The sequence below is a fragment of the Apium graveolens genome, chromosome 7 (genome assembly GCF_009905375.1).
Source record: "Apium graveolens cultivar Ventura chromosome 7, ASM990537v1, whole genome shotgun sequence".
NCBI classification, from domain to species: Eukaryota; Viridiplantae; Streptophyta; class Magnoliopsida; order Apiales; family Apiaceae; genus Apium; species Apium graveolens.
Genome location: NC_133653.1, coordinates 254227203 through 254247943, shown reverse-complemented (window position 1 = coordinate 254247943; position 20741 = coordinate 254227203). Strand labels below are relative to the sequence as shown.

At 34.1% G+C, this 20741-nt stretch overlaps 2 protein-coding genes and 1 pseudogene across 4 annotated transcripts; 2 read left to right on the top strand and 1 right to left on the bottom strand.

Annotated features, from left to right (window-relative positions):
- Positions 1-5815: 5815 nt before the first annotated feature.
- Positions 5816-10180, top strand: LOC141672014 (disease resistance protein RUN1-like; annotated as a pseudogene).
- On the bottom strand, positions 9154-14473 carry LOC141672013 (serine carboxypeptidase-like 42). Of its 3 annotated transcripts, XR_012555323.1 has the most exons (11): positions 13791-14472; positions 13299-13406; positions 13084-13176; positions 12869-12961; positions 12256-12341; positions 11810-12088; positions 11579-11712; positions 11042-11134; positions 10834-10951; positions 10289-10585; positions 9154-9289 (listed from the first exon to the last, which is right to left on the bottom strand). XR_012555323.1 is itself a non-coding variant. In XM_074478496.1 (10 exons), the coding sequence occupies exons 1-10, from the start codon at positions 14020-14022 to the stop codon at positions 10418-10420; spliced, it is 1404 nt and encodes a 467-aa protein (XP_074334597.1). In that variant the 5' UTR covers positions 14023-14472; the 3' UTR covers positions 10193-10417. The 3 variants fall into 3 exon arrangements, 2 of the variants coding, with proteins under 2 accessions (XP_074334597.1, XP_074334598.1); XM_074478496.1 differs by lacking the exon at positions 9154-9289 and having other exon boundaries at positions 10193-10585; XM_074478497.1 differs by lacking the exons at positions 9154-9289; positions 11042-11134 and having other exon boundaries at positions 10193-10585; positions 13791-14473.
- Positions 14474-16363: 1890 nt separating this feature from the next.
- On the top strand, positions 16364-17515 carry LOC141674680 (protein FAR1-RELATED SEQUENCE 5-like). Its single transcript, XM_074481386.1, has 3 exons — positions 16364-16567; positions 16652-16918; positions 16961-17515. Exons 1-3 carry the CDS (start codon positions 16364-16366, stop codon positions 17513-17515), a joined length of 1026 nt encoding a protein of 341 aa, XP_074337487.1.
- The last annotated feature ends 3226 nt before the right edge of the window (positions 17516-20741 follow it).

Here is a 20741-nt window from a genome sequence, read left to right as displayed (position 1 = left end):
CCGACATGTTTATTTAAATAATTAATATATATATATATATTATATGTATATATAAATGGTAGGTTATATTTTATAAATCATTTATAATATTATATTTTATTATATTTCTATTTTCTATATTAAAGTGGCGTAACCTTTTAGTTTTGTAATGTTGTAAATTATTTGTTTTAATTTTAATTTTATTAATTTATTCTAAATTTCAAGTTATTTCGGCTCAAACAGGTCAATTTCGAGTTATTCGGGTATCTACCAGGTCGGTCAATTTCAAGTTACTCGGGTACCAACCAGGTCGGGTTCCTGTCACAATTTTTGAACCCGTTTCGGGTCGGGTCGGGTCGGAGTCGGGCCAGACTAAAAAAACAGGTACATCAAATCCGACACGAACCCGACCCAAAACGCGAAATTGTCACCCCTACCATGGCCAGTTCACTATATTGTGGCGTGATGGAAAGGTATGATACATTAAAAATATATCTGTAAAAGTCTTGAGAAATTGTACCTAGATGAATGCATAATTAAGCTTGCTTAAAATTCATCCGATAATTGAACTTCTTGTTCGTCTGTGTATCTTGTGTTTAGATGAGTGTGATATGATTCATAATATTCCAGACAACCTTTGTGACTTGGAATCTCTTGAACAACTTGGACTGCATGGGTGTTCAAAAGTGGAAGATTTTCCTGAGCAAATTGGAAGATTTAAAAGCCTGAAATTTCTTGATGTAGCACGTATTCCAGTCAAGCACCTTTCTGCACCTATCAAACTTCTTAGTTGTCTGGAATTCCAGAACATATATTGTGGAAAAATTACAAGTCTTCCGCAAAGTATATGTGATTTGGAGTCACTAAAAGCGCTATCAATCAGATTATGTCTTAAACTGCAAAATCTTGCAGAGCAACTAAATAGAATGTGGGGCTTAAGGCTGTAGATGGTGCATATATCAAAAACAGATTACAATGCAACAAAGTTCTCCATAGGGTGAACTATGAGAAGCCAGAACGTGCATGTTACATGGAGGTGAATCTTCAGGGGAATTTTTTATTATCGAACGTGGAAGAATATACTCCCTCCGTCCCTCCCCAATGTTTACATTTGTGTGGGGCGCGGAGTTTAAGAAAAATGATAAAATAATGGAGGAAAGTTAAAAAAGTGAGTAAAGTAGTGAGACCGATTAATATTATATATATAAAGTGGGTATAGTGGAGATAAGTAGTTGATGTAGTTATTTTAAAAATTATAAAAACCTTACCATTTTTTGAAAGTTTTGAAATGTAAATAATTGGAAAGGACATCTAAAAAAAGAACGTGTAAATAAATGGGAGGGACAGATGGAGTAACTTTTATAATCATTAATTCGATCCAGGGTAATCGTCAAAGGCCAAGATATAAAAGATGATTGACGTGAATCTTAGGAAAATTCGTGCCTAATTCAAAGGCCTATAAAATTTCCCAAAATCCATTATGAAGATTCTTCACGTTAAACCTGAAATTATAAGATTTATTCATAATATTCCAGCGATTTGTAAAATTATATTGTTAGTCAAGATATGATAATGTACGATAATATAATATCCAAAATTACAATGTAATGTATAATAGATCCAATAATTCATCACAAGTAAGTCAAAAATAGCATCAATACCGGACTCATATTGATGCTAAAGATACCATCTCGAGGGATAATATAATAGGATATCCAAAATCCTAATGTGATATATACCGGATCCAATAACTCATAGCTATTATGTGGTAATATCCAAAATCACAATGTGATGTATATTAGACGCATTAAGATTCTTCACGCCAAGCCGAAAATTATAAAATTTATTCACTATATTGCAGCAATTTGGAAATTTATATTGATAGTCAAGATACTATCACATGGGATAAGATAATATCCAAGCCCACACTGTAATTTATGTTGGGCTTATTAGACAGGTATAACTACATATTAGTATGATATTATTCGCTTTGGATCGAGATCGCACAGATTTGATTTTGGACACCCAAAAAGCATCATACTAGTGGAGTTATTTGACTGCTTATATTCTAGCAATTTGATCCTCCCAACATGTGTTGTGAAATAATTCCTAACAATCTCTCACTTCACACATCGAGCTCGACATATGCTGAATCTGCCACCTTTAGTGTGATCTGACTCCCCATTACCCGTATCGAAGTTAAATGTCACTATAAAATTTCACTGTATAGTTCTATTTATACATGCACCTAATTATTTACTTATACAAATCTGACATGTTAATTTACTAATACGATTATTTTAAAGCAATTGACGCTTGGATGTTCAACAACAAATAAAAATTGAAGGAAAATAAAATTTTCAAAGAGTAAAAGTTAATTTTTGTCGGTTGAGATTTTATTACATAAAATTTTAAAAATAGTTGTATAATTTTTTAGTGAATACCAAGATTTGGGACCTAAACATGTTTTCGCTTATTAGTATAGATAATTGATAGTTGATAACCCGTGCGAAACACGGGCCCGAGACTAAAAATATCGAATTAATATTTGTAGAGAATTATTCATAATTTGTGCGAAACACGGATTAAAATTAATATATTAATATCAAATATTAAATTGGTACTTGCAAAAAATAGTTATGTGGTTAAAAAGAATCGAATCAATTATGAAATTTTCACTATAATTCTAGTTTTGCATTGTTTTACTTGATATAGAAATCTAACATATTAGTTTTATTTTTGTGAAAGAAATTGTAGCTCTATCTTACGAACCAAATATCTGTTCTTTAAATAATTTAATATTAGTTATTTTTATTTTATAATTATCTTATAATTAGCCTTTTCAATATAGTTTATTTAATATTACCTAATTATCGATAAAAATTAATTTACAAATTAAAAGTAAATAGATATTATTAAACATAATTTAATATTACTTAATATAATCTAAATACAACCCATAAATTTGTTATTATTAAAATATATTTTTTAATTTTAAGTAAATAAACGTTGTGATGGACAGTAACAAATATGGTCGTTAAATCAATAATTTTCAGTTTAAGAGTTAATAAATGTTACTAAGTCATTTGCTATTACTTAATTATTTTTAAAATAATATTATCCAATTTAAAAGTAAACTAACACTAGGATTGACACTAAGTAATAGAAAATAAAGTTTACAGCGTGTTAATAGTTTATTTTGCAGTTAGTAGTTTTTCAAAATAAAAGCAAATATATGTTATTTTACTTAATTTAACGTAATTTAATAAATTTTTAATATAATTTCTAAATAAATAAAGTTTACAGAGAATATAAATCAATTCGTGTTATTAATTTACTTAGTAATTTGCAAAAAAAATAAAATTTACAAACAATGGAAGTCGATTTGTGTTAAAAACAAAGTTAATAGAGAATAAAAGTCAATTTATGTCAGGTAAGTACCAAAATTTGGTACTTTGGTACTTTTTGCACCAAATTATATATGGTTTCGCTTATTAATAAAAAGTATATATTGTTCTATTTGAGTCGAACCCGCACGGGTTTGATTTTGGACACGTTTCAAAAGACCTGATGCTAGTGAAACTACCTAACTGCTTATATTCTAGAAATCTGTCCCTTCCACAAATAATATGAAATAACTCCTGACAATTTATATCAGACCCATTAAGAAAAAATTTCACACCACACCTGAAGTTGTAAGATTTATTCACTACACTGTAGCAATTTAGCAGTTAATTTTGCCAGTCAAGATATTATCACGTGGGATAATATAATATCCAAAACCCGAATGTAATGTATACCAGACCATTAAGAAGATTCTTCGTACTAGATTGATTCACTATATTGCAGCGATTTGATAATTAATTATGGCAGTCAAGATATAATCACGTGTAAAATATAATATTCAAAACCACAATATAATGTATACCGGATCTATTAAGAAGATTCTTCACGTCAAACCTGAAATAATTAGATTTATTCACTATATTGCAACGATTTAAAAATTCATATTGACAGTCAAAATATTATGACGTGGGATAATATAATATCCCAAAACATAATATAATGTACATCAAACCCATTAAGAACTAAGAAGATTCTTTTTTTTTGTCAAACCTGAAGTCGTAAAAAATTATTCACTGTGCTACCGTGATTCGGCAATTTATATTCACAATCAATATACTATCACGTAAGATAATAAAATATCAAAAACTATAAAATAATATATATCAGACCCATTCAGTTTCCATTTTGAGGGACAGTATAATGAGACATTTAAAATCATAATAATATAATGTATACTGAACTAATAACCCATCACCAACATATGAGAAAATATAATATTCAAAATCACAATAGTTGACCTAATAACTCATCACATGCCTATTCAAGGATGTAATAACTCATCACATATCAATTCTTAAAAAGCTAACAATTTATATATCCAATTAAAGGTGGACTCCATAGAACTTTACTCTAGTCATATATTTGTCCTAGTCGATATATTTTTCCTAAATTACTTAAGGACTACAAATTCGGTTTAAAAAAACCAGCAATTTGACCTCAATTGCTAAGTAGAAGAGATGTTAATCTCTGCTCCAAGTAGGTGAACACGTCAGTCATCGGAATTTAATTCGTTTGGTATGAGGCTATCCCGAGTGGGTGAAGTCGGTTTCTCAATTCCAAAATGTTCTTTCACGCTTGGGCTTGCATTGAAGAAATATTACTTGCTAAAGACCGGATAATTGGTCTTCGAATGAAAACTGAATCGAGATGTCCTCTTGTGCAATAATGCAACTCAATCTTGTGCGCATCTCTTTAGTACTTGCTGTGTTTATTCTGCTCAAGTGATGAAAGACTCGGATCTTGTTGTGACTGGACAAATTATCTTGCTAGGCAATTCACTTTGGCTATTACTTCTTAAAAAAGCGCTTCTTTTTTCCGTGAGGTATGCCTGTAGATTATGTACATTTTTTTCCTTTCTAATTGTGCTTAAAAAATAAACCATTTTTAGTGTGTACCCGTGGATTTATTTAGTGTTTGATGATGTGTTATAAAATATTGGTGGAGCTCGTTAATAATAATGAACCCGCATATACAAAAATCACCACCAATAAATTTTTTATAATTTATTAATCACACTTTCTTAATATGTAAAATTTTTATAACTTATCAATCACATTTTCTTACAATGTTAGCATGTGTCAAACACAAAAATAAACACTCTGTGTTAATCTGATTTGTGATGACCAGAAAGTTATCTGAGTTAATCTTTTGCATGCGTTTATCTGAGTTATCTAGGAACAATCCGAGACCAAATGAAAGGATATAATTAAAACATAAAATTACTAAAACAAGACTAGATTAGGCCGAAGTAATTGCTCATGCGCCATGCCATAAGACAAAACAAAAAAAAAGATCCCCAGGAACCTGCAGACCTCTCTCTTAACATGGATAAGAATGCTGTTTTATATAATCTTAAGTTAATACTTGAATTTGACATAAGGTTTGGATTAACCGTTAAAAGATCATAATACGTTGACTATCCTTAGTGCGAAATATCTTGAAACCTTCTTAGAGGTTGAAAGATTTGTCAAGCACATTTAATAGGAGTATTATTATGAGAGTACTATTAATACGGATCAGTACTGGTTGGTTTGTTTTTTTATCTAATATTGCTTGTCGTTTATCATAAGTAGAATGAGTTAAGCAACAATATCATTTGTTCCCAATAGGCTATAATGAAATCCTCTGGTAAAAAACACTTGCAAAGAACATTACTCATGATATCTTTAAGTTGTTCACCTTCATTTTAGAGTAAGGTGCGGTATCCTACTACTGTTTTACAATGATCAGCCATTATTCATTCATCACTCTTTTTTTTATTAGGCCTTGTAATCAGTAATCATATGTTCGATACTATTAAAACCTAACGATAGTGACTTGCTTTGGTCGTGCCATCAGCCATATATCATATCAGTGCTAGAAATTTCAAGGAAACTTACTGATGGAATACTAGTTTCAAGGGAGGAACCAGGGGAAGTAACCTAGGCAGGAGCCTCGGCTTACCTCCAAAAATCAGAAGAAATTTTTGATTTGAAGCCGGGTAAATGTGACAAATAGCAAAAAAATCTATCAGCCTTATGAGTATATTTTTTTTCAAGTATTTTAGCCCCGACTTATCTAGGATCGTGTCTGGTTCCGCCACTGACTATAGCTGGGTAATGATTTTATGTGCTGCATACTTAACTAAGAACCCTAGTGACGGTGATTTAAAAGTATATTATTACTTTTGCCGGCTTAGACAAATTTAACAAGAAAAACAAATCAGACAACTACGAAATACATATGATCACATCTCGAAAATATCATCACTTTCACACTAAGCTAATAACTAAAATCTCATACTAGGAGACCAAAACCATGTCATTCATTCTGGCTATATATACTCCAGAAACACTAGAGGTATCTACAAGTTGCTCAGCTTCTTACACTCTTACAAGATCTTAGCTTCTTTCTATATGGCTTCTACTTCTAGTAATCACTATGACTTTTCCAATTTTGCTTCAACATCCACATCTTCTACTCATCACGACTGGAACTACCACGTTTTCATGAGTTTCAGGGGCAAAGACACGCGGAACACCTTTACAGGCCATCTTGTTGCAGCGTTGAAGCAGACAGGACTCCGCATTTTTATAGATGAAGATGAAATGCCAAGAGGAGAAGAAATCTCGCCACAACTACGAAAAGCTATTCAGGAATCCAGGATCTGTATTGTTGTTTTCTCAAAGAACTATGCTTCTTCTAGATGGTGTCTTGACGAGCTTGTAGAAATTCTTGAATGCAAGAAACATACAGGAAACATTGTGTATCCTGTATTCTATGATGTTAATCCTTCAGATGTACGTTATCAAAGGGGCAATTTTGCAGATGTATTTGCAAGTCATGAACAAAGACTTGTATCCAAAATAGAGAGGCAAAAGATAGAAACTTGGAGATCTGCACTATCTGAAGCCGCTGATTTATCAGGATACTGTCAAAAAGCTGATGCTAACGGGTACCATATTCGAACCTTTTTATTCTACTTAGCTCGATTATCTGTTTTTATGTTATCATCTCCATTTACTTTTTTTTAACTTTTATTCATCAATCTTATTTACTTTAAAATGCTTCATATGAAATATTTTCTGCCATATTCCTGCTCAGGGTTTTATGCTTCAACATACATTTAATTTAAGTATCATAGTTATATCACACAATCTCCCTGAATTTGCAGGAATGAAGCTAGACTGATTGAGAATATTGTGACCAATGTCCTTCAAAAAGCAGAGCCAATTAATTCAAATATTCTCTTTGAGAATCTAGTTGGACTAGGTTCGCGCGTTGAGGAAATAGTTTGGCTACTTAGTTTGGAATCAAATGATGTACGCATGCTTGGGATCTACGGCTTGGGTGGAATAGGGAAAACGACTACTGCAGAAGCTGTTTTCAACAAAATTTTGCACAAATTTGAGGGCAGCTACTTCGCAGAAAATGTTAAAGAAATTGCTCAAAAAGAAGGTTTGGTTTCATAACAACAAAAACTCCTGTCTGAAGTTACGAAAAGGGATGTAACCTTTGGTAATGCCAGGAAAGGAAGTGCTTTGATGCAGGAAAGATTTCAGTCCAAAAGGCTCCTTATCGTTCTAGATGACGTGGATGATTTCAAACAAATAAAGTTGTTAGCTGGACAAAGACATATGTTAGGTCCAGGAAGTAGAGTCATCATCACAACAAGAGATGTGCAACTGCTAAATCAAGCAAGAGTAGACACCAAATACGAGGTAGAGAAACTAAACAGAGGCGAATCTATGGAGCTCTTTTGTTGGCATGCATTCAACAAACCCACCCCTTCAGAAGATTTTGAGTGGCTTTCGAAGGAAGCAGTGCGTTATTGTGATGGGCTTCCATTAGCTCTTGAGGTAATAGGTGCGTATTTTATTGATAAGAGCTCGATAGAATGGGAAAGCGGCATAGAGAAACTAAGCCGAGTACCCAATAATGAGATTCAGGAAAAGCTTAAAGTAAGCTTTGATGCACTTGGAGATGACAAATTAAAGGCTGTATTCCTTGATCTTGCATGTTTCTTTGTTGGAGAAAAGAAAGAATATGTTATTGATCTATGGAATGCTTGTGGCTTCTTTGCTGAAGATGCTATTTGCAGTTTGACAAGGAAATGTTTATTAAAAATTGATTCATGCGATACTTTAACAATGCACGATCATCTCCGGGATATGGGAAGAGAAATTATTCGTAAAGAATCCCCGAATAAACCAGAAAATCGAAGTAGACTGTGGCATCAAAACGATGTAATTGATGTGCTAAAGGATAACAAGGTAACATAAATAGATAGATATGTTCACGTCAAGTTTGATATATAAATATTACCCTATTTGTTATTGCTTCTTTTTAATGTGTGTTGACATTGATCAGGGAACAGAAGCTATTGAAGCTATCAAGCTACAGATTTCCGATTCAGAGAGGATGAAGATTAGAACTAGAACATTTGAGAAGATGTCTGCTCTAAGGTTTCTCCAGATCGACAATGTAGATCTCTGTGGAAGTTTCAAAAAAATATTCAAAGAGTTAAAGCGGTTACGTTGGCGTAAAAACACAATGAAGAATTTACCATATGATTTCAAGCCCAAGAAGCTCGTCAGCCTCGACCTCCATCGTGGCCAGTTCACTACACTGTGGCGTGATGTGAAGGTATAATACTTGAAACATCATCTACCTTTCAAATTTCAAATGCAATATTTATTAGATTTCAAACGTTCACATATCATCTAGTTATTGTAAACAGCATCTAGAGAATTTGACCATTCTCAATCTTGGCAACTGCAAGTGCCTGAGGGAAACCCCAAACTTCAGCGGTGTGAAAAGTCTTGAGAAATTATACCTTAATGATTGCACAAGCTTGGTTTATATTCACCCATCAATTGGACTTCTTGTTCGTCTGCGTATTTTGTTTTTGAATGACTGTGAGATGATTCAAAGTATTCCAGGCCTTTGTGACTTGGAATCTCTTGAACAACTCGGACTGCATGGATGTTCAAAAGTGGAAGATTTGCCCAACAATATTGGAAGGCTGAAATGCTTGAAGTTTCTCGATGTAGCACGTACTCCAATTAAGCACCTTCCTGAATCCATCAAACTCCTTAGCAGTCTTGAATTCTTGAACCTAGATGCTGGTAATATTACAAGTCTTCCGCTCAGCATTTGTGATTTGGAGTCACTGAAAGCGCTTTCTATCACTTACTGTCTTAAACTGCAAAAGCTTCCAGAGCAGTTAAGTAGAATGAGGGGCTTAAAGATTGCTGTATGTGGTACGGATATAAAAAATATATTACAAAGCAGCAAACTTGTCCACTAGGTGGAGAATGGGGAGCCAGAATATATATATTACATGGAGGTGAATCTTCAAGGGAGACTTTTACTATCGAGTACACTGAAAGGATATTAATTTTGAAGATAACTACTATCGACCTGGGCACTTGACCCATGCCGAGTTAAAGAAGAGGATAAACCAGATACTGGAGTCTCTTTAAGTGTCTGAATGTCACAGTATACTAATCAACCACCATCCTAAATCCATCAAACTTAATTGAATGGACTTCTTCAAGTTAAAAGTTTGTATATTACAAGTCTCCCGCACAGCATTTGCGATTTGGGGTCGCTCAAAGGACTTCCTCTCCACTCTCCAGTGCTGTGTTAAATTGCTAAAGCTTCCAGATCAGTTAGGAAGAATGACGGGCTTATGGATTGCTGTAATCAGTATAGATATTGTATATTCAACAGCGTATTTATTACTGCAATGCAGCAAACTTCTCTATATGCCGGAGCTTGAGGGGTCGGGAAATATGAATCATGGGGCTTACTTTTCATCTAAGATTATTACCATAATCAACGACCAAGTGAGATTTTGAAAAAAAAAAAAGCAACTGCAAGACATTAATACAAGGAGTGGCTATCTTCATTGACATTCTTCATGTGCTCAGGTGTATGTTATTCCTCTTGTATTTGTCAAGATTATAGCCAAATGCATCACCAAGTACCTTTATAACCCAAATTCTAGTGCTGAGAATAATCGATATAACAAAAGCACTGTTGATCACCCTCGTCTCTTAAAGATGCAATTATCATTTATTGGGGATGTACTTTCCATTTTTATGTAATATGTGGTTATTTATGTTAAACCTTTTCCATAATAAAGCTATTTGCAAATTAAGAAACCACTGTTTATATTTTAATAGATAAACAATGCTACCTCTTAGTTCCAAGGAACCGAAAGGTTCTTTATTTTGTTGTTTCTTTTCCTGTTATGACTAGTTTTATGGCCTTTGGCAGTATAGATAGCTCAACTCCAGAATCTTATCTGTCCTATCTTCTGCAGCATTTAGTCATCAAAAGAAGCGTGTGTCGTATTTGGCAATCTGCGGCCTCGTACGAAAGAGCTGAATAGATGCAGAGCTCGTGCTGGTTGGGCATAGGGTACCATATGGGCTGCACCTCTTACTGTTGCAAAGGTCAACATATTTCCGTATTCAGTTGCCCAACCTCCCACCTATATTATGAAAAAAAATGTAAAGAGTTAACATATATGGCGGTTTAGTTACAAAGACTCAGTCTACCAGATTCAGGTACTTCGAACAGCTAAATGGGGGTGGAGGGAGGATATTTATGGCCCAGACTCATTTTCATACTAATGAAGTGTTTAAAACTGATGTCTCATGGCAAAGTGAGGATCTAACAAAATCGATCTCAAATTATTCTTAAATGAGGCTTAGCTGACTGAAGTAGGATAAATTATACCTGTTTCTGGTGAAACCAAGCTCCATATGGCACAGTAATCTTGAACTTTAAGTCCTGAGCCAGTTCACGGACTAGTGTCCGGGAGCCCAGTAGTGGTACAACAGAATCTTCATCCCCACTACAAATAGGATAATCCAATCATATTGTCATCAAATATAATACAATGTTACAATTTTGATCCTTTTCACTGAAGTTACCAAAAATTCACCTAAAAATCCAAACAGGAATTCTGTTTTCAATTATCCTTTTGAGCAATGGGAGAATGTTAATGTTGCCATCTTTGTCGTTGTAGTTCAGCTGACTACAAAAGATAACATCTCAAAGAAGTCAGTTATAATATATGCACACATGCTACAGGCTGCACAACAAAGTCTAAACAACTCTACAATGATAGTTCGGGTTATTACTCATGCTTAAGATTTTACAAGGAAATGTGAACATACATTTTGAGCCATGTGTGCCTACACTACAAAGAACATCGCGCACACAACTAAAAGCTTTATGATGCAGGACCAAAAAATATGTAACCTATTCCTGTAGTGTTTGAATTTAAACAAGTTAACTTTAGTGATATAAATTAGATCCAGAATGTTAAAAGCCCAAGTGCCCAACTGTTTCTTAAATTATTCTTTATATGCAATCAAATAATTGTTAGAATTAAGAAGGCATTGTCAGTGAGTATTCTACATGTTCACCGCTCAAGTTGTGTATTCTTTAAATGTATATACTGTCTCAGTGAGCTTACTTGCTGCACATAGACCATCGATAGGGTAAATTGGTCCGATTTGCATGAAGCGCATTCTGAACCTGTGGAAGGTTGAAATAAAAGCTTCTTTCATAGGTAATGCACACATCTATTCCAATGCTAGTTTGGGTAGCCTACAGAAGCATGATCCATTGTTATAATCAATTGATGAACTCCTGCAAATAAGAATTATTCAAAGAATTATGAGGACCGAGTGGAGAGGAGGTTTACCAGTTTCCTTAGTCTCAGCTCCTGCTGTACTATTGATGGGTAACACACATCAAGAATCACATCATAAGGATTTATATAGTTACCAACTATATCATTTGCTTCAGATATAGCATGGTTGCATGCATCTGTTACATTGTGTGGACTCCCAAAGGTATAATCATCAAAATCACACTCGTTCATGATAGCAAGGCCAACCTCATCTGAGATCATTCCGTGTGACCAGAAGAATTCATATGTCGATGGTGCATCTCGATCTAATTTGAGGAGGGGATTGCCAATCTAACCAATAGCATTGACAATTTCTAATTATTAAATCGAATATTAAATAAAATTAAGGAAACAAAAGAAATTTATTTTTGCACTCCTAGAAGTTAGAACAGTAGTAGAAAGTCGTATCAAATAGGAAAGAAGAAAAAGTAGATAGTTCAGTTTTGTGTTTTCCTTACAGCCACTCCTTTAATGTTGAACTTGTAATCTTTTGAATGTTCATTGTGATCCAGAAGAGCAATAGCCAACTGGGGGATGTAATGCCCTGCAATACAAGGTGAGATGCAATTATCCAATTGTTACTTGGTAAAATAAGACATTCAGACTTTTGGGACTGTTCTTCTAGCAGAGAAAATGAATGCAAAATTAATAGGCAGGTTAGTATTATTGACTAAACAAGATATACAGTGTTACATCCCCATGTGTTTCTTTAAACCATGAATCATGACAGCAAATAAGAAGAACAGGTGCAATTACTTGACCCTTTTCCAGCCTAAGTGCTATGTATTTAATTTTCTCATGTGCTGAATATAAGATAGAAGTAATTTAAATGACCAAGATATTCCTGCAATCCTACATAAAATGATTAGATTATGTCATGAAATCCCGACTCCTGACATGAATTAACTTGGATGTGCAGGTAACATCAGGCTATTAAAGTGAGATTGCATCTCTAGCTCACAGATATTATCTGTTAAAATGGTCAAAATCTACTCTCATAGTAACTTTCAACTGATGCTATTTGAATCAATGACCAAATATGGGACTTGAGTACCCTTTTCTATATCGTACCTGCATAGCTTTCTCCTGTTAAAAATAAGTCCCTGGATTTAAAAGCTGGAAACTTCTCCAACCATTTCATCATGAACATGTGCATATCCATGGCTGCAAATGTCAATCAAGTTACGCTGAAGAACACGTCCCATAATCCATACATATATATGAGCACGTAACAAGTGTTACAATTATGCTAATGTATGGTTCTAGCTTGCTAATAGTTCTCTTACCAGTGGAAGCATCTCCACGAGTATAATCTGCGGTCGTGTTTGAGTATGACCATCCTACACCAACTGGAGACTCAACAAACAGAAGATTTGATGCTACAGCGGACACAAAACAAAAAAAAAAATCACATCAAAAGTACCCATATTCAAGATATTAACTTAGGATTAATCATGGTCTTGAATTTTAATATATCTTGCTTACGAACTCTTAAGTATACCTCTGTTCCATGATTTTGAATTTTTTCGAAGTCCTCTACCATCCCCTCTAGGATAAAATGGACCTAATTCTGTGAAGGCACCCCCACCAACTGAGGAACAACCCGGGCCTGCAAACAAAAGTTACAAACTACTCACTAAACAATCAAGAAAGGACTAAATAAAACCCACGGTGCAATGCAAATGTCACAGGCATTGCATATGTTGCACTGAGACACTTTACTAACTGAAATCCCAAGTTTTTACACAATTCATAAAAACTACACAAAATTTAAAATTCAACCATCAATTAAAAGTTGAACCAAAAAAACCCTAATGCAATGTCAGAACCTGTACATAATTTGAAACAAAAACCTTTAAATAAACGAAACAAATGTACTAAAGATAATTCAAAAGCATAAAGAACCTAAGTAATGTACTAATTGCAGTAGACAGAGTCACAGACACCAAAAAAACATAAAAACACACACAAACACAAAATTTATAAAACAAACCTCCATTGAGCCAGAGAGCAAGAGGCTTAAGATGAGCATCAACTTCAGCTTCAACAAAATAATAAAACAAGCTCCTCCCATTTTTAACATCCACATCAACATATCCAGCATATTGCTTGAACCCAACTTTAGGCTGACCAGGTAAACTCACCACAAGATCTTCTTCAGGGAAACCATTACTACCTAGCACAAAAAAACCCAACACAACCAGCCACAAAACACTACAGCCCATGTTTTCAAAATTCAAGAAAATGATCTCAACATTAAATTCTCGAAATTTTAGTACTAGCCCTTTAAACTAAAAGTGTAGTGAGAAAGAATCTAAAAGACTATGATGCAACACGTGAAGATGTTACTTTAAGTTGTTAAAAAGACATGTATGTACGTAAGATGTGTGTGTTTTATGTAACTGACTATGTGTATTAGTGTGTACTGGCCACTGGGAGGTTATGTGGGTTTGTACTCATTTGCATTTCAAGATAACAGAGAGAGAGAGAGACGTTAAGGGAGGGAGGGTGGCAGGTTTGTTGCAGGCGAGGTGAGCAAGATTGTCATAAATGTAGCCTTAATATTTGCAGTGTAGATAGATGGTCTTTTTTTCATTTTTGTCACCATAATTTTTGCACAATATATGGGATCCGGTTTAGTAATACAGAGTTTTTATTAGTCTTGGGTGTTTTATTAGAGTATATACGCTTGTCTAGTTGTCTGTGTGACTGTGTAGTGTGTGTGTGCAGAGACTCGAAGAGAGATAACGAGTCAAAGTTGAAAGTGAAGGAAGATAAGATGACCTTTCTACAACATGTACGCCTTTTCCTACAATGTTAGTTACCAAAGTAGGAGTACACATTACACAATGACATTCAAATTTTCACATTCAACCCTATCTCTCCCTCTCTCTCTGTGTAAAAGATTTGTTTATGCATAAATTCTTTTATAATTTCTGTTATGTGTACAAACCAAAACATGAAATTTGTACATAAATCGAAATTATGATAAAAGTTATGTGAAGTAAACTTTTACGACTCGTTAAAATTGTGTAAATAGTTAATATTTTTCACTGCTCGTTAAAATATGTGTAAAAAGTTAGAATGTCCCTTAAAATAATTGTAAAAATATGTCTAAAAAACTAGGTTATACTCTCTCCGTTCCCCCTCTAAAAAAGTATCCTACACGCATTTTAAGATGAATATAAAGTATAATTTTATAACTTTTTTTAAAAATTTTCTTTTGATGAATAAATATATAAACATTCAATTTTTATTCAGAAAATGAAAAATTTAAAAAAAAATTAAAACTATACTTTATATTCATCTTAAAATGTGCGTGTCTGATACTCTCTCAGAAACGATAATAATTGGTTGGGAGTGAGTAATAAGCTTCAAATACTACAATAATTCCTCTTAAAGTATATCATAAAATGATGGTAATGAAAAGACTCGAAAGAAGTCATTTAAGACAAAAAATTGGTGGAAAATCATGATCAGTTTGCAGGTTTTCTTTTCCCACGGGACGTCCAAATTTGACTGGAATTGGGGGTAATTACATAGATGGATTTAAAACTTGATTTGCCTCTCTGGGATATGTCCAGGTGAGATGTATGTAGACATGTTTTAGTAAGCAGGAAGAAAAAGTGGATATTGATTTATTGTTTTGTTTTGTATGATATCGTAATCCTCGTAAACAAATCAACTGCTATTGTTAGAGAGATTGTAAAGCTGCAAATGCAGCAAAAACTTGGATTCCTAGCAACGATTTGGTGGTGATCAGTTAAATAACAAACCACTTTATAGCCATTGGATTAATTATCTAACGGTTCACATTGGGGTAATGTTTGTTTCATAGTATTAAGTTGAGAATATAATTATAATCCTTTAAATTTTTCAATTCCATTTTTGCTTAGTTAAGGGTTATCTAAGGATTATAATCCTTTAAATTATCTGATCTCATGTTTATTTTGTTAGATTTAGGGATATGACTATAATCTCCGCTACCCGCTAATACTTGGTGGGAGGAGGTATTATTTTATCCCCTCTTACAAGTCATTTTTTAAAAGATTATAATCCCCTCATTGTAATGCCATGTAAAACAAACATATGATTGAAAAATTTAAAGGACTATATTTCAATCCCAAAGATTATCCCTCAAAACAAATATAGGATAAAATTTTAAAAAATATAGTCCAATCCCACACTTAATCCTTCCAAACAAACATATGATATGATTATTTTATTCATACGACTAATTTTAATGGATTAGTTATCCCCGGATTATAATCCCATGAAACAAATATGGCCTAAAATAATTATTTTTTACGGATCGTTGACAATGTCTGTGGTCAGGATAAAAGACAAATTTGCCCTCGCACACGGACTGCGGACATTGTCTACGGTCCGGTCTTGTTCCTCCTTATACGCGACAGCCCTTTTTCCTCCCTCATTTGTACTCAATTGAATCCAAAGTACTCTCCTCAAAAACTCCAAGTTTTGATGGTTTTTAGGCGATTTTTTCGAATAAATTCAAGCAACTCTCTAAATTTAAGGTATATTTTTTCTCTTAAATTTTTATTTATCATGGCGGATAATTTATTTGCCCGTATGTTTCGTCATAAATGTAAAAATGAGAGAGAGGAAAAAGATGTTGGTCATTTTTTACTTCTTGATGATTTAAGTACGAGTGAACAACCTAGAACCCCTCAAATTGGTGAAGATGATGAGTTCGTGGATAATATTGGGAAAAATGAAGAATTTATTAATTTAGATGGAAATTTTGTTGATGTTGAGGAAAATTAAATTTTAAAAAGTGAAAATGAGCTTGAAAATAAAAATGTTGAGGGTGAGGATAAAGTTGGTAATGTATAGGGTGCAAATTTGTATGAAAATGTTGATGGTAACGGAGTTTCATATATGAATCAGTTGTTCCAAATTTTGGATGAGACCGATAATTCTTTTAGGGCTTATACTCTAAGAAATGGATTTGCCATTAAAATTCAAGCGACCCATCAACGTAATCAAGAAAAAGATCTATATGGTCGTCTATATGTTTATAAACTTTCAGGGAAAAGTGTCGCCGCGAAAAGTAGTAAAGCTAAACAGTGTCGAGAGGCTCTTCCAAAAATTAAGTGCAAGGTGAGAATGTATGTGATATACCAAAAGATTAAATGTCTTTAGGATATAACTAATCTTGAGTGGGTACACAATTACAGTCATGTTTCCCCTATAAAGATGAATTTGGTACAACGTGAAAGACATATGAACACCGCTACCCGTAGTTTGATTAAAACTCTTTATGGTTCGGGAGTTCGTAATTGTCAAGTGATGAATTTCATTGGTAACCCACATAGAGGTAATGATAAAGTTGGTTTCGGTGCTCAACATGTTAGGAATGTGAAAATTGATGAGAGGAAGAAAATGTTTGGAATTAGTGATTCCCAAGCGGGGTTGGACTTGTTACATAGTTTGAATAAAGAAAGTGGTTCCAAATATTTTATTAGGACTGAAATTGATGAAGAGAATCATTTGAAGTGTCTTGAATGGATTGATCCGACATGTTTAATGGCCTACCAAAATTTTGGCGATGTTGTTGCTTTTGACACGACTTATCGAACAAATAGATATGTTATGCCATTTGTCCATTTTACCGGGGTGAACCATCATTATCAATCGGTGATTTTTGGGTATGCACTAATGCGGGATGAACACACAACGAATGTTAGATATATTTGATAATGTCATGTCTAATATGATTTGTGTTTAGTTTTCAGATCTTACTTAAACAGGACAAATCAGTACTTAACTGGAAATCAGCACTTATACTGAAGTTAGAACTTTAGTTATCAAGAGATATTTATCAGACGATAATATCAGGACTTAAGGATACTTTCAGATAAGGAAGGCGGTTGATTGAAAGGAAAGAAGATCAAGACAAACACAAGAAGAGATATGCATGAAGAAGGAATTCTATGAAGAATAGAATACTTGGAAGAAAAGATAACTGATTGATATATTTTAGGAAGTAGAATTATATTCCATATCAATTAGAGATTATCTTGTAACTGTGTAGTATATAAGCACAGACGTAGGGTTTACACTATATGTGTTATCATTATCGAGAATAATATTCATTGTAACCCTAGCAGCTCTCGTGATAATTTGTTCATCAGTGAGAGAGGACAGTTCCATACTGTAACAGAGTTTATTATATTGAATAAAGTCTGTTTTCTGTTACCTGAGTTCTTTAATTCGATTTGATTGTGATAAACACTATATTCAACCCCCTTCTACAGTGTGTGTGACCTAACAAGTGGTATCAGAGCCTTCTGTTAACACACAAACAGTTTAAGATCCAAAATCAATCATGTCTGAAGCAGAAACTCCAACCAAGTCCACCAAAACTGAAGAACCTCCAAAGACTCAAATCCATAGTCGATATGAGACTATTAGAGTTCTCATACTGAAACCATCTGAATATTCCATATGAAAGGTGAGGATGTCTATGTTTCTGGAAGCTACAGATCCAGAATATCTTGACAGGATCAGTGAAGGACCACACAAGCCAACCAAACTCGCTGTTGCAGTTGCAGGTGAACCAGCAAAGTCTGTACCAAAGGAGAAGAGTGATCACACTGCTGAAGATATCTCTTCAATTACTAAGGATGCTAAGGTACGACACTTGCTGCATAGTGCCATTGATAATGTAATGTCAAACAGGGTAATTAACTGCAAGACTGCAAATGAGATATGGGAAGCCTTGGAGACAAGATGCCAGGGAACCGAATCAATTAAGAAGAACAGGAAGACTATACTCACTCAAGAGTATGAACACTTTGACTCAAAGCCTGATGAGTCATTAACTGGTTTATATGACAGATTTGTCAAACTCTTGAATGATTTGTCACTAGTTGACAAGGAATATGATCTTGAGGATTCAAATCTTAAAATCCTGTAAGCACTTCCTGAAAGTTGGGATTTGAAGGCCACAACTATAAGAGATAACTATAATCTTGAAGAAACAACTCTTGATGAAATTTATGGGATGCTCAAGACTCATGAACTTAAGATGGAACAAAAAAGCAAGTGGAAAGGAGGAAAGTCAAGGACAGTTGCTCTTAAGGCTGAGGAGGAATCTCCCAAAGCAGCTACCTCAAGGAAAGGCAAGGGAAAAGCTCTCATCACAAAGTCTGATACTGAGTCATCAAGTTTTGATAGTGATGATGACTCGGAAACTGAAAGCTTGCCTGAGATGGATGCTGATGAAGAGATAATGAAGCTGTGTGCTCTTATGGTAAAAAGAATCACAAGGATTGCATACAGGAAATTCAGAAAGGGAAAGAAATTTTCCAGGAAAGGTGCAAGTTCTGATAATAAGAGTTTCAGAAAATCTGAATGCAAAGGAGGAAAGTCTGACCGAGGAGATTACTCAAATGTCAAATGCTACAACTGTGGTGAGAAAGGCCACATATCTCCTGATTGCAAGAAAGTGAAGAGTGACAAAGGCAAGGCTCTTGTCACAAAGAAGAAAAGCTGGACAGACACTTCAGATTCTGAAAGTGAGGAGAACTATGCCTTGATGGCAAATGCTGATAGCAGTTCTGATGCTGCTGAGTTAAAGGTACCTCAAACTACTTATGCCTTTCATACTGATGATATTAATGAGTTGAGAAGATATCTTAAAACCATGTTTATTAGTTATAGAGATCAAACTTTGACATGTGAAAGATTAATTTCTGAAAATCTTGCTTATAAAAAGAGAAATGATTATTTAGAAAAAGAGTTAGTCATGTTCCATCAAACTCAGAAAGATAGAGATGATGCTTTCTATGTTAGGGATGAAGTACTTAAAATGAATGAATCTCTAAAAACTAAGTTAGAAAAAGGAAAGAGAGATTATCAGGACTTGGACTAACTCTGGCAGAACAACTCATAATTTGTTAAGTAGTGGAAACTGGAAAGAAGCCTTAGGTTATGGAGATGATAAGAATGATAAAGGAACTGTAGAAATTGAGTCTATAGTTGTTAAACAAAAGCCAAAGGTAAAACCTGTTAAGTTTGTAGCTGTAAAGTCTGATACTGAGAAATCAGAAGTTAAAGAGGAATTTACTTCTAACAAACTAAAACAGGAAAAGCCAACTGAAGTTAAGATAGGCTTAATGACTAAGAAGCAGCTTAAGTACAAGCTGAAAGATGTTAAGAATGTAAACAAGGTAAAGTCACCTAGGAAAAATAGGAATGGAAAGGAAGGTGTGAATAAAAGCAATGATTATAAGCCTGCTCCTAATGCTCCTAGAAAAACATGTCATAACTGTGGAAATTCTAATCATTTGGCTTCTTTTTGCAGGAAGAATAAGAACATAAACTCCTTACCTTCAAAGTCAGGAGTTAAGAGTCAGTCTGTTAGATATAGGCCACAAAATCCTTGTTTTCATTGTGGTAGTTTATGGCATTCCATTTATACTTGTAAGGAATATCATAGTTTGTACTATGATTATTATCAAATAAAACCTTCTTTAAAGAAAGTTAGCATTGTTCCTTCTAGTATAAGTTCTGATGCAAAGTCTGATACTGTAAATGCTGATAAGAAAACTGTTAACATAAACTCTGATACTAAATCCGCTGCAAATATTAACAAACTTAATAAGGCCAAAGGATCCAAGCAAATCTGGATCCTTAAAACTAATCATTAGTGGTCTTTGTGATTGCAGGGAAACAGGAAGAACATCTTAGTTCTAGACAGTGGATGCTCAGGACATATGACTGGAAATAAAGCCTTGCTATCAGACTTTGTGGAGAAAGCTGGTCCAGGCGTTTCTTATGGAGATGGCAACATTGGAAAAACACTGGGATATGGCAATATCAATCTTGGGAATGTCATCATTGAGAAAGTAGTTCTGGTCTCAGGACTTAAACACAATCTGCTCAGTGTTAGTCAAATCTGTGACAGAGGTTATCATGT

Coding starts and splice junctions, on each gene's coding strand:
- LOC141674680 (XM_074481386.1), top strand. CDS start 16,364: ATGGCGGATAATTTATTTGCCCGTATGTTTCGTCATAAATGTAAAAAT. Junction 16,568..16,651: donor TAGATGGAAATTTTGTTGAT/GTTGAGGAAAAT, acceptor GGTAATGTATAG/GGTGCAAATTTGTATGAAAA. Junction 16,919..16,960: donor TTCCAAAAATTAAGTGCAAG/GTGAGAATGTAT, acceptor AAATGTCTTTAG/GATATAACTAATCTTGAGTG.
- LOC141672013 (XM_074478496.1), bottom strand. CDS start 14,022: ATGGGCTGTAGTGTTTTGTGGCTGGTTGTGTTGGGTTTTTTTGTGCTA. Junction 12,342..12,868: donor AACAGGAGAAAGCTATGCAG/GTACGATATAGA, acceptor CTTGTATTGCAG/GGCATTACATCCCCCAGTTG. Junction 11,713..11,809: donor AGCTGAGACTAAGGAAACTG/GTAAACCTCCTC, acceptor ATGCTTCTGTAG/GCTACCCAAACTAGCATTGG.